The sequence below is a fragment of the Oryzias melastigma genome, linkage group LG18, assembly GCF_002922805.2.
Source record: "Oryzias melastigma strain HK-1 linkage group LG18, ASM292280v2, whole genome shotgun sequence".
Lineage (NCBI taxonomy): Eukaryota > Metazoa > Chordata > Actinopteri > Beloniformes > Adrianichthyidae > Oryzias > Oryzias melastigma.
The window spans coordinates 2,534,574-2,548,528 of NC_050529.1; the positions used below are offsets into that span (position 1 = coordinate 2,534,574).

At 41.1% G+C, this 13,955-nt stretch overlaps 2 protein-coding genes across 2 annotated transcripts; one reads left to right on the forward strand and one right to left on the reverse strand.

The window, feature by feature from the left end:
* Nucleotides 1–2,204: 2,204 nt before the first annotated feature.
* LOC118600079 lies at nucleotides 2,205–5,747 on the forward strand. The gene is made up of 3 exons (XM_036216801.1): nucleotides 2,205–2,230; nucleotides 2,427–2,768; nucleotides 4,079–5,747. Exons 2-3 carry the CDS (start codon nucleotides 2,427–2,429, stop codon nucleotides 4,817–4,819), a joined length of 1,083 nt encoding a protein of 360 aa, XP_036072694.1. The 5' UTR covers nucleotides 2,205–2,230; the 3' UTR covers nucleotides 4,820–5,747.
* Nucleotides 5,748–8,225: 2,478 nt separating this feature from the next.
* On the reverse strand, nucleotides 8,226–13,919 carry LOC112156024 (tripartite motif-containing protein 16). Its single transcript, XM_024288146.2, has 2 exons — nucleotides 13,533–13,919; nucleotides 8,226–11,912 (listed from the first exon to the last, which is right to left on the reverse strand). The coding sequence occupies exon 2, from the start codon at nucleotides 11,857–11,859 to the stop codon at nucleotides 10,195–10,197; it is 1,665 nt and encodes a 554-aa protein (XP_024143914.1). The 5' UTR covers nucleotides 11,860–11,912; nucleotides 13,533–13,919; the 3' UTR covers nucleotides 8,226–10,194.
* Nucleotides 13,920–13,955: the final 36 nt, after the last annotated feature.

Genomic DNA, 13,955 nt, shown 5'->3' on the forward strand with positions numbered 1-13,955 from the left:
GAAGAAATGGCTAAACTTCAAAATGTTCTAAAAAAAACATTTAAAAAAGCCTAGGAGTGCACTCACAGAGTATAATAACACAATAATGTTAAAGAATAAATAATCTTTGAATATGTTCATTTGTATATTATTCCAAGAAACAGTTTTTACTCAAACAAAACTTAAAATAGAAACTTTTTTATGTAAGAATAGTTTTGACATAGCTTAAACATTTATTTGCTTGTAATATAAACAGTTTTTACTTGCTAGTTTTCTCTGCACTTTCAGTAGTATTTGGTTTGTTTCCATGACTACTTTGCATTATTCCTAAGTTTTCCAAAATCATGTTGGAATTGTTGTTTTTAATTCTTTTTTCTAAATCTGTGAAATCATTTCAAGCTGAGATTGCTTTCAAAAAGTGCCAAATAAAAACTCCCATAAGGAATCTTGACAGGCTGTTCCTTCACACTACACTCATGGCCATGGTGAAGAGGTAGAGCCCACTTCTGTGGAATCAAACTGTCCAATCAGGAAGAAACACTTACTGACACTCCATTCCACACGTTTTTGTGCAAAGAATAGATATCAGGTGAAAATAATCAGCGAGACACCTCCAATAAAGGAGTGGGTCTGCAAGTGGTGACTACAGACAACTTCTCCGTCCTGATGTTTTGGACTGATGTCTGGATGACTTGAAAGCCGATAGTGTCTGCAGCCCACAAAAGTGGCCCAGGTAGTACAACTCTTCCAGGACGGCACATCGATGTGAGCTGTGGTAAGAAGCTTTGACGTGTCTGTCAGTATAGTGAAGGTGCTTCCAGTAGACAGTCCAGTCCATCAGGAGATGTGGAGGAGGCCGTAGGAGGGTGACAACCCTTGGACAGGAACACTACTTCCTCCCTTGGTCAAGGAGAAACAAGAGGTCGGAGCTTTGCAAAATGAGGCTGCTCATTAGAAGTAGAGTCTATGAGTAGTTGTGCTTACAGCCCAACACCGTGTAAGACGTTCTGCATTTGCTAGAGAACACTGGGATTGGCATATTGTCCATTGGCGCCCTGTGCTCTACATAGGTGAAACCAGGTTCTGATGGAGTCTGAAGATGCCATGCAGAACGTCTTGCCACTACAACATAGTCCAACATGGCCGGTTTGGTCGGTTGTGGTTTGGTGTGGCGTTTCCTTGGATTGTCGCACTGCTCTCTATGTTCTCACCAGAGGTAGCCTGACTGCCCTGAGATACCAAGATGAGATTCTCAGATCCCCTATGATACCAAATTCTGGTTCAGTTTCTCAAGGGTGCCCAAAGTCAGTCCTCGAGGACCAGTGTCCTACATGTTTTCCAACCAATCTGCCATTGAAACTCCTTATTGGCCAAACACACCTGATCGAGGTAATCAGCAGCAGATGAGGCAGGATACCTGGAAAACAAGCAGGAGGCCGGCCCTCGAGGCCTGGGCTTGGGCCCCCCTGTGCTAGACGAAGGTATTGATGTATTGGACTGGCCCTCTTGTTCCCCAGTTCTGAATCCAGCTGGGCCATCTGGGACATCATGTCTTGGTTCACTCACCAACGCCAGGTTCCACCAAAGACTGTCCAGGAGTTGGCGGATTCTTTGGTCCAGGTATGGGAGGAGATCCGCTGGAGTTGCAAGGAAGTCAAATGAGCATGTGAAAGCCACGCCCACTCCTGAGTCTCATTTTGACTTGTTTCAAAGTCATTGACCACCCTGTAGGGTGTTTTTCCGTTTAAATTGTGGTTATTATTCCACATCAAGACCTCTATAGGCTAATAAATTCAATTTCCATGAATAATTTCTGTGTAGTTGTTTTCTTGGCACATGCAAGTATGTAAAATAAAGCATTTAAAAATAATATTTCCTGCATTCAGGTATGAGATGTGTTTTCAATGTGTTTCTTTATGATTATAGCTGCGTATTTAACAACTATTTGTTCTATAAGACTAGCTTAATGACTACAAAGACATAACGTGTCTTTTTTCTACGTAGGCAGTGGAACTTTGTGGGTTTTGGTCATTAAGAAACTAGATCAAACGTGTCTTTTAGCGTTGAAGGTTGCAGACCCCTGACCTAAACCACCTGAATTCTTCAGATTTGAAAACGGTAAATCGACAAACCCCCTCTTCCTGCTTTACTTCCTTTGTGGTCACAAACAGCAGATAAAAGGTCTCTAGATTCTAATTCTCTCACAGGACTTTTGAATTAGTCTGTGAAGCTGCGAAAATCCAACTGAGAGGTGAGATTTAAAGGTTTAACTAATACCCCTTACATGTGTTTCTTTGTTTTATATACTTATGGTCATGTTGAGTTATTGGTAGAATACACTTAAACTGACTATTTTTACTAATAATCTGCATTTTATTATCAAGGGTGGAATTTTTAAATAGAATATAGAATGCTTTTGGTGATTTGTGGTCTTTTTCTCCGGACAGATGATGTATCCGGGGTGTTCTCTGACCCGCTCAGCCTTCCTCTTCTTCTTCTTCTTTTCCTCTTTCGGACCGGCACAAACCGAAGTGGTGAGGTCCATTTCGGACTGTGCCGACTTCCTTCTTAACCAATCTCCTCCTCAAATTCCCAACATCCTGAAGAATGGGAAGATCCTGGACCAGATCCGATACAAGCCCATCTGCCAGACGTACCGGAACACCAGAACCTTTCTGACGCTTTACGACACCGAAGAAAGGATCCCGGTGTTCTCTGCTATCAAGTTTGTTCAAGACAAAAAACCCGGAAACAGACCTAAAAACCGAAAATGGATGATTGAACCTCAGGTATCTAAACTACATTTACATTTTTGGTACATTTCTATGGGAGGTTTGATTGCTTCATCTCTTTTATTATTACTTTCCAGTGGAACCAGGTTGCATTCTGAGCCAAAGCTTTATAGCAGCATCTTATACCTTTGTCAAAACTGCTCTTACAAGCAGAGGCTGTATGGGAGTGAAACTTGGTCAAACCTGTACCAGCCACAACGGTGGTCAACACAAAATGTTATGGTCATAGAGCGCTCTGTCAACCCGAAGAGCCATGATATTGATGCACATTGTGTGGACATCTTATGGACGTCCTGAGTGAACACGTACATCAGATTCAATCCAGTTTTATCTATATAGCCCAAAATCACGATCCAATTGTCTCAGTAGGCTTACCAGAACCTGCACAAAGACATAAAGTCAGTAATAAAATGTAATCAGTAACTGGTTGTTCAACTACATTAACTAACCTGGTATTCCTGCCCTTAGAGCACATGTGTCAAGTCAAGGCCCGGGGGCCGGATCTGGCCCCCAAGATCATTTTATTTTATTCTTATTAATGACTCGATGTTATCTTGCGCTCATTTCTAACTTGTAAAATTTTGACAAAACATATTTTATAGAGAGTAAAATATTAAAAGTTATTTAAGGTTTAAGTTGATTTATTCTGGAATAATATTCCTGCCTTTTTATTATTCATAATTATGTTAAAAAGTTACAGTTTTTAAGTTTTCAAAATGGGCATTCTGCTAGCTTTTTGGATTATTTTGGCATTTAATAAGATTTTTTAGGTTATTTTGGAGTTTCGCTAATATTTCAGATTTAATTCTAACTATTTTGAGTTTGACACTCCTACCCTTAGACCCTCCTTCTCGGGAAGGAAAAACTCATTAAAAACACAATTTTGGGATAAAATTTGAAACTTTAGGGATGTCCGTGTGAGACGCCTGCACGCGCTCAATAAAGAGCCAGGAATTGTACCTCATTAATGACTAGAGCTCTGTATGAGATTACCCACAGATCATGAGTGGACGTGACGTGACAAATACTCTACGATACAATTACCACACTCACAACAATGGTATGTTCCATTGACATGACAGCATGACACCCCTTGAGCCTCAAGTGAAGACAGACTTGTCCTCCTCTTGAGATGCAACCCATGACTTCTCTATGACCTTTCCCCTACTCAGATGACCAAGAAACCTGCAGCCCCCACACCAGTCTGCACCTATACGTGACTGATACTCTAGGTAGAGCAGTATGTGGTTAAATGACTGTGTTTTCTCTTTCCGATTCTGAACGTTTCAGCTTCTCTTCTTTTGCAGCTTGAAAATGAATCTGCTGACAAGAACATGAAAGAAGACAGCAAGAAGCAAGGAACCTACGTCCACCAGGCTTCAAATTCTGATTACAAGAACAGTGTCAGGCATAACAGAGGCCATGTATGTCCCAGCGCCTACGCCTCCAACGAAACGACCAAAGCCTCCACCTTCACCCTGACCAACGTTGTTCCACAAGTGATAACATTCAACAGCGGAAGCTGGGAGAAGATGGAGACTTGCACCAAATGTTTCATGGAAAAGTTCTGCAAAAACAACAACGGTGCCATTGAGGGCTTTGTGGTGACCGGAGCCAAGCCCGGCGAGAGCAAACTCAAAGACCACGTCAACATCCCCTCCAAGATGTGGTCGGCATTCTGTTGCTATAGTACCAGCAAAAAGGCGTGGTTAGCAAGCGCCCACTGGAGCGAGAACGTTCATGAACCCAAAAACTCATATATGCAGACAAAGACTCTGAAGGAGCTCTACAAGGAGCTGGGGGCACCAAAAGCAGATTTTAACGTCTTTCCTGGAACAAAGTGTCCTCTGGAGACAACCGTCACCAAGTTTTACCCAAACTTAGACAAGTCCTGCAAATGCCCACCTCCTACCTTCAAACAGAAGAACAAGAACAAGAATAAGAGCAAGAACAAGAACCAGAACAAGAGCAAGAACCAGAAGAACAAGAAGAACAGGGAAAAGAACCAGAAGATGAACAATAACAAGAAGAGAAGACCAAGTTATTGATCTAGATTATCTTAATCTCTGGCTAATAAAGAGGCTAAGCTTTTTCTGGGGGAGGGGTTCATCTTGGTTAACTATGACAGCTCACAACCGAAACATAAAACTTTATTAACAAAATTTACCACAAAAAAAAAAAATAATAATATTAATAGACCATTGGTGTTTTTGTCGTACTAACCTAAACAAAAGACGTAATTATCATTTACCAGAACTCTCATGTCAATTAAGTCAGATATTGACAGCTAATTGGTGTAAAGCTGTCAGAGCAACAATGATTTTGCACTTATTTGTGACTGGAAACAAAAAAAAAAACCTATACATTCTCACTCCCAACTCCTCAAATATTGACGTTTGGTTAAGTACTCCTCTGGTTCACTTTTTGACTTTTTTATTCACGGGTTCTCAACCTCCAGGTTGCAAAGTGGAACCAGTCCAGTACCAGGACGCGAAGCACACCCCTAACCCAGTACCAGTTTCCGTCCAGTACTGCATATTAAATTTTAAATGAAAAGGTTCACATTTGCTTGTAATGTAAACAATTTTATCTGCTATTTTTTATGTTTTTCATTTGTTTGCACAATGACTTAGATGAGTATTTCTAAGATAATTGCCCTTTTCTCAGCCTGTTGCTCAGTTTGTTGTTTTTTCTTATTTTTATGTAATTGTAGTTGGAAATATGTTTTCTAGTGTCCGATTTCTGGATTGTTTTGGACTGTTAATGTCCTACTTATGATGAAATCGATGTCTCCTGCAGCACTGACCGACTTCCACTGGACTGAGATCAACACTCTGCTCGGATCATTTCGGTCAGAAACAGTGACACCTGCTGGTTGTTCGCTATCAATACATCCATTTACACTTCATGACTTCAAGAAGATTTTAGTCGATGTTTGTCTTTTTATGAAATGTTTAATCAAAGATGTGTGATTGTCATTTTATCTGGAGAATGCTTTAACAACTACTTGATGTGCCAAATAAATAAATAAATAAATGTAGATCCTTATGCAACTTTTGTTTTTTTCATTAAACTAAATCTATACAATAACAATAACCCGTACCGGACATGTGCGGTACCAGACAAGTGGTTCCGGTACTTCCTCTTACTGATAAGAATCGTGGAAAACTCAAAAGTAGGAATCTAGAAACTGCTGTGACTGAAAAAAGGGAAACCAAAAAACAGCAATAGAACCAAACTGAACCACAGGATAAGTTGTTGGTTAAGCAGCTGTCATCTCCAGATACGGTTGACCTGAAGACGTTTCCTGTTGTGGTGAAGATGCGTTTCTTTTCACAAAACAGCACACGAGAAATTATCCGAGTGAGAAGTTTCAGTGTGTGAAGGGCTCAGCACATCATCGTGTGAGTGTTCTGTAGCCATTTAGGCTAATTTGGAGTTTAGCTAATATTTTAGTAACATGCGACCTCTTTTGACTAATTCGGCATCTACTGAGGTTTTTTTAATCTAGTTAAGCTAATATTTAGCAACGTGTTAGCTTTTTTGGCTAATTCGGGCATCTACTGAGGTTTTATTAATCTAATTAAGCTAATATTTTAAAAACATGTCAACTTTTTGGCTAATTTGGCATCTACTGAGGTTCCACAAAGTTTTTGTGAATTCCTATTGCCCCATCTGTCAAACCTTAAATGCCTCCCATCCTCCAGCCTGTCCACAAGGCACTGGTACTGCTTCTTGAGGGCTCGAACTTCTTCCAGCACGAAATCAACTTCTTTATATCCTCCAAATCGTCTGTCACTGGGGTTTTTTTTTCTGCGGCATGATCAGGAATTGTTTTTAACAATATTTACTGTTTTTGTAGTAAATAGAGTTTTTGCTGTGGAGCTGCTCACAGATGGAGACAGGAGTTAGTGAGAGGCCACGCCCACACCTAACACACTTGACTGACCCCACCCCTGTCCTGCAATTTCACATCATGTGTGACAATGCCTTTACTTAAATGAAACCACTCTGGGGCAACGTAATCTCTGCTGTGATCAATTTAAAGAGAAGACGACACCGCAACCTCCTGCAGTTCCTGAAGACTCATTTTCTAACAGTCTGGTTCACTGATGACATTTTGTGGATTTGTCCTTTTTACAACCTTCCAAATCATGCAGACCGAGCAAAGAGTCCAATGCGTTTAACTTTTATCCGCCTTAGAGACACTTCCTGATTCAGCTGTTCTTAGCTTCCATCCAATTCACTTACAGTGACTATAGTATGGGTCATCTTCAACATCCCTTGAGGTGATTGCTATCAACTGCACCGTTGACGCCGTGGAGGTCTGTCCACAAGTGATAACATTCAACAGCGGAAGCTGGGAGAAGATGGAGACCTGCACCAAATGTTTCATGGAAAAGTTCTGCAAAAACAACAACGGTGCCATTGAGGGCTTTGTGGTGACCGGAGCCAAGGCCGGCGACAAAAAACTCAAAGACCGGGTCAACATTCCCTCTCTTATGTGGTCGGCGTTCTGTTGCTATAGTAGTGACAAAAAGGCATGGTTAGCAAGTGCCCACTGGGGTAGGAATGTTCCTGAGAAAGAAAAAAAAGACAAATATCTGCAAGACTTTGAATGAACTCTACGAGAAACTGGGGACAGCAAAAGAACATTTTGACGTCTTTCCTGGAACAATGTGTCCTCTGGAGACAACTGTCACAGAGTTTTACTCAGACTTAGACAAGTCCTGCAAATGCCCACCAGATGCCCAACGGAAGACAAACAAGAAGAAGAACAAGAACAGGAAGAACAACAACAACAGAGAGAACAAGAACATAGAGACCAAGAACAAGAACAAGGAGAACAAGAACAGGAACAAGGAGAACAAGAACAGGAACAAGAACAAGAACAGGGAGAACAAGAAGATAATAGGAAGCGGATGATGTATTATTTTCATCTTTGGTTAAATAAAAGGCAAAGCTTTTTGGGGGAATCCCCTCGCTTGACCCTATAACATCAGAGCTTTAGCTCTAGCGCTGACATTTTCTAAACTACAACTCTTCAACCATTTACACAATCAACATGTTTCCAATGCTGTCTGATATTGCTTTTCTCTACGCATGATCCATTGGAAATATGTTTATTTGCTCTATTGGTTGTAAAGTTTTCATGATGTTCTGTCGGCGGCGGCAACAGCTCCAATGTTAAAGGGTTAATGATGACAGTTCGCAACGGCAACATAAAACTAACATAAAATGTACCCAAAAAAAGAGACAACTGCTGATTTCTACTGCTGTGCATGCTTTTTGAAAGTGCTGTATAAAAACTCAATAAAAAAACAGAGTTTGTCTTTATTGTGAACAGTTGCTAAAACTATTTCAACAATTATTTTTTTCTTTATTTTCTGCAATAATTTAAAAAAAGTATCAGGCAATTTTTAAGTTCAGAACCTTTATTGTAAACATTTTCAACAATTTTATACAAGCAAAAAAAGAGTAGATGTTGCTAAATGCATGTAGTGTCTTTGAAAAAAAATAACTCATTTGTGAAGAAATCTGCAGAGAAAAACTACTTCTTATCTATTTCATATAATTAAATGGTTTTAGCCCCTCCCACATCCATCACTCCAAACTGTTTTTCAAACATCATCTATAGTGTTGTGAACAGTACAGGGCCATGAATTAATAATCTTGATAAACACATTAAAGTTTGTAAAGTTTTAAGGATGAAACTGCGTAAAATCAGATGCGCAACCCTGCGCGTGGGACTCTTGTGGATGGTCAGGAAGTAAAAAAATAGAATTATTCACAGCTTTAATTATTGCTCTCGTTACCAGAAATTGGTTGCATCCATCATATATTCCTGCTAAGTCCCATGCAGCATCACGGTGGTTGCTATGGAGACAAGCTAAAATCAGCAGGAACCCCAAACTCTTGAATCCCTGAGTAAAATACTGATAATAAACATTAGTAATAATATAGCAATAAAAAAGTATCCAAAAATGAAGCCACTATTTCAATAACCTAAAGCATATTATGCTAAATGCTAATGCTAGCTGAAGATAAATCAATCATGTTAGCTAACTGAAAACCCTGCTGAGCAAAATTCTTGAGGTAGTTAGTAACAAAGGTAATCACCTCCTACATCTAAAGTAATGGCATAACGTTTTCTTATTAAAAAGAATCTGCTGCTAGCTAAATCAGTGGTGTGCGCCGTCATTGACAAAGCAGTGTTTGACGGTGTTTGGCCTGTCTGTGATCTTGTGACAAACATCAATTTTATGAGATAACCCGAGTCTTTAAACACTGAACGCCTGTTTCACCGATATGTAATACTTCACTACTGTAAAGTGTTGTGCAAAGCTGCTTTTGTTAATCCATTGAAATCATGTAAACGGTTCAAGAGTTACAATTGTGGAAAGACAGTAACCACTGGAGCCTAAACTTGGGTGTAAAATGGTTACAGGAAATAGCAGGTCCTACTTCCTGTTTGTCAGAATAATCATGGGTGAATTGACAGGTGGAAGTCGCAGAGGCAGGAAAAACAGCCTCTGGACCACGTCCAGGAGTCCTGCTGTCAATGGTTACAACCGCGCCCTGAGGAACAGGAACTGGATGCACCTCAAATCTCACTTTGTAGGTAAAAATAGTCACAAACAAAAACTACAATTGTGTAAAGATATACTTAAAGTATATAAAAAAGTTTGTGTCTAAAACCACAGAATGTCCATCTGATATCGTGAGCTACAATATCATGATAGTATGGTAGATGATGCAAGGAATTCATTCTGTCAGACAAACAAAAACTATCTAAAAGTATGTATAGTGAAAATGAGTGTTTGAAAATCTCTTGCTTTTAAATCTAATCAACTAAAGTGGAGAAAATGTTGTTGGGTCCAAACTTCTGCAAGGATGTGTTTCGTTGATTTCTAGCAACCGGGGTTGGGTCTATGAATCCAAGTTTTTGTGACTTTTTACTGACCATCTGTCAAACCCATCCAGTTTTATGCAAAAATCTGAAGAAAAGTCATCCAAACAGGATTGACCCATTAGAGTTCTTGAGGTTGTGGGGAGCATACCGGTTTCACCAAGAGTTGGTCCAATGATGGAACTATGGATATCTTTGGGTTTGTTGTCTGGTTCTCCAAGGACTGAATGAGTTTGACCAATGACAAGACATGATAGACGCTTGTCTTTTTTGTTTTAGAACTGTTCTAGAACCTCACAACACCTGGACCCAACGCCCACATCTTGGGACTTGAAGGTAACCCCAAATGCATTTCAACAAAAAACAAGAGTACCCTACATTGGCAAAGACATCCCTGTTGACTGTATCTTCAGGTCTAGTTTGTGTAGCAGTCCAACGCATGAACTCCACCTCCATCTACCCAACAGCTCTTAAGCAGAGTACAACTAGAGACGTTTGTAGATTTTCCGGTGGTTAGATGACTTTTTCTGGTTTGATGAACTCGGCAGCGTCTCCATCAGAGTAGAACAGGAGTCCGGCGTGGAGCGGCTGAGTGAAGGTGGTGTGGACTCTGTGGAGCAGAGTCATGGTTTCAGAGACGCTGTAGAAGGACAGAACACCTGCTCCGTGGTCCAGGTACACCCCCACCCTGAAGGGCTGTGGACCAGACACCGCCGTTTTGATGTTGTTGTGCCAGAACGTGTAGCTGTTCGGTTCGCAGCACAACGCCCAGGACTTGTCGTTGCAACCCAGCAAGCACTCGTTCAGGCGGCCTGCCCTCCGGATGTTCCTGTACGTGACCGCGACCCGGACTCCACCCCGCCTGGACTCCACCTCCCAGTAGCAGCGTCCGGTCAGACTCTCTCTGCTCAGGACCTGATGCCACGCCGTGAACCTGTCGGGGTGGCTGGGGTGAGGCTGTTCCTCCTTCATGTACGTGGCTTTGCGGTCGTCCTCGGACAGCAGCAGGTGTGGGTGGGCCGTGTTCGGATCCATCGTTAGCTCACACGAATGTCGTAGGAATCCAGCTCTGCTCTTTGGTTCTGGTTCTGACAGCAACACATCAACTTCTGACACAGTCAGGGAGATTTCTGCCTGTTTGTCCCTCAGGAGCTCCTGTAGTTGGTCTCTTGTGTCTGCCGCAGCTTTTGTCACCTCCTCAAAGTATCTCAGAGGTCGAAGGGGGAGGCCGGATGAGTGTGTGGACTGACTGAGAGCTGACAGTGAGGAGTATCTGTGCAGGAACTGGCTGTGGTCCTCTGTGTGCGAGAGCGTCTCCATCTCTCTGTCTTTGGTCTTCAGATCACTGATCTCCTGCTCCAGCTCCTCCTGGAGATCCAGGACTCGAGTCACTTCAGCTTCCTGCTGGGATCTGATCTGCTGCTTCACCTCAGAACGGGCTTTCTTGAAGTGATGAATGAGTTCAGTGAGGATGACCTCGGTTTCCTGCACTGCTTTGTCCGCCGCGTCACTGATGTTCTCCGCCTCCAGTTGAAGGATCTTCACATCCTTTGCTCGGTCTTCGATCCTCTCCAGGATTTGTTCTCGAGTCTCCTCGAGCTTCTTCTGCTTCTCAGCTCTTTCTGCTGCTGCTGAGACCGTCTCGTGTTCTTCGTGTTCGTCCATCAGACAGAGATAACAGATACACCTCTGATCAGTGCGGCAGAAGATCTTCATCTCCTCATCGTGAAGAGAGCAGACGTTCTCCTGGGGTTTCTTGGCATCGACCAGTTTGTGGTTTTCAAAAGCGGGAGACTCATAGTGAAGCTTCAGATGTTCCTCGCAGTAAGAAGCTGCACACACCAGACAGGACTTGACAGCTCTCATCTTCCTCTCAGCACAGACGTCACAGGACACATCTCCAGGTCCAGCATGGCAGTGATCACCCGACACCGAGCTGAGGCCGGTCTTCTTCAGCTCCTCCACCACCTCCTCTAGCATGCCGTTCTTCACCAGGACCGGCCTCGACGCGAAGGTCTGCTTACAGTGAGGACAGCTGTGGGTTCTCCTCTGATCCTCTTCATCCCAGTGGGCTTTGATGCAGTCCATGCAGAAGCTGTGTCCACAGGGAACAGTCACCGGATCCTTCAGAAGATCCATGCAGATCAAACATGAGATGGAGTCTCCTGCTACCTCCATTTGAGTCTCCCGTTAAACTGGTTTACGGATCGGTTCTGAATCTTCTGTGTTTGCTGGTTTTCAAAGGGAAGAGAAAAGAGGACATCATGGTTAACAGGTAAAATAAACGAAAGTTTCCTGAAATGAACCAGACTCCTCCTCCTGGTTAAATCAGAACTTCCAAAGCTTTCATGTGGAAAACCGTCACCAAACATAGACGTTTGACTCTGAGCTTTGATCCCCTTCAGAAATGTGTGAAACTCAATAGTTTGGTCAGATCGACACAATTTGGACATTTTGGTTACAAAAGCTCAGATTTGCTCTTTAATATAAGCAAATTAAAATAATCGACAACTAATTTAATAGTTGATTAGTCGTTACTTTATATTATATGGAGTCAGAGTGTAGTAAAGTTGAAAGTCATAATGACATTCTGCTCGCTTTTTGGACTATTTTGGCTTTTATTAAGGATTTTAAGGCTATTTTGGAGTTTAGCTAATATTTCAGCTACAAGCTAGCTATTTTGGCTAATTTAATTTGTTTTTTGTTTTTATGCTACTTTGGAGTTTAGCTAATATTTCAGCTGCATGCTAGCTGTTTTTGCTAACTTAGGGTTTTTTTCAGTTTTTTAGGCTAATTTTGTGTTTAACTAATATTTTAGCTGGCTTTTAGCTTTAGCAATTTTAGCATCTTCAGCTATCAGCACTAGCATCTTCAGCTGCCAAATTTAGCTTACGGCATTCACACTAGCATTCTTGCAGTATACCAGTTCACAAATTTTTTTTTTGTTTATTTCTGGCTCCAACCAAATTAAGTCAAATCAGTCGCTATTTTTTCTATGATACGGGGTGTGCCTTGTTGGAACCAGACGTTAGAAAAAAGAAAAAAATATTTTAAAAATGTATCAGAGCAAGAATGATTATTCTGATTTTGGATTTAAGATGTTGGAACCAGCAGGTATTTCCTTTTGGAATGTCAGGGGGAGGGGTCACTCTGTCCAGTTCTCATATACAGTCAGTGATAATGTCACAGCACTTTTCATCCACTTTAAACCATACAAAGCTCCTGAAGCTGATCTCAAAGGAATTCCTAACCAACATGAGCACTGTCCTTCAAAATAAGAGCGGCGTTAAATTTTTGCTTTTTAAAAATAAAAAGATATTCTAATGGCTCAAACAGGATCCCCTTTGTCTTTTCCTGAAGGAGTCACCACCATCTAACCTTGGTTTGACAGGATGTGGGACAATGTTGGGATGGGGGGACAGGAAACCGCTCTGGTATCAGAAGCTGACAACACATCACATGACTGCTGATAATGACTGAATATTTACTATATGTTGCACCCAAAACATAAGTCCTTTGATTTCCTGATTTTTTTCAATCTATTTTTTAAATAAATGTGAGGCTAAATTAACTGTAATGCAAAAGCTGTCAATACTAATTCATATATAGTTCACTGTGTTGTAGATGTTCATGAGGATGTAAGTACATAATTAAAATTAATAGTTTTAAGTAATTATTGCACATATTAAAATATTTTAAGTTAAAAAATTCACCTCACAGGAAATAATTTTTTAAACAACAAAAATGAAATGTTTAGTCATAAACCTACCAAAAACACCCATAATGTGAAGGTTAGACTATAAAGGAAGCACAAAAAGAAACTATAAGAACAAACTTAATGCAATACAAACCTGTTAAGTGGATGTTTTTGAAAATTTCCCCCCAGATTTGTCCAGTTCTGCTCAATTAAAAACGAAAAATAATAGATCTTTAGGGGGATCCAGGTCACGTGACCCAGCGTTTGCAACAAAGAGGCAAAGAAGCCTAAAAGTTTAAATTAAAATCCCTTAAAATCGTCGTAAATCAGCTCATGTACATAAAACAAACAACAAAACGCCGCGTATTTCAATCAATGCCACAGAAACGAGTCAATAACGAAGAAAAAAGAGACTGAAGTGAAGATGCTTGTTTTCAGGACACCAACCCCCCAAAAGAACTGCGAGGCTGCGACGGACACGCCCACCGAACTCCATTCAGGAACTTCCGGTTCCGTTCCATTCATCTTTTTTATGATTAGCCTGGGTAAAACGAAAAAAATATAAAAAAATAACCAA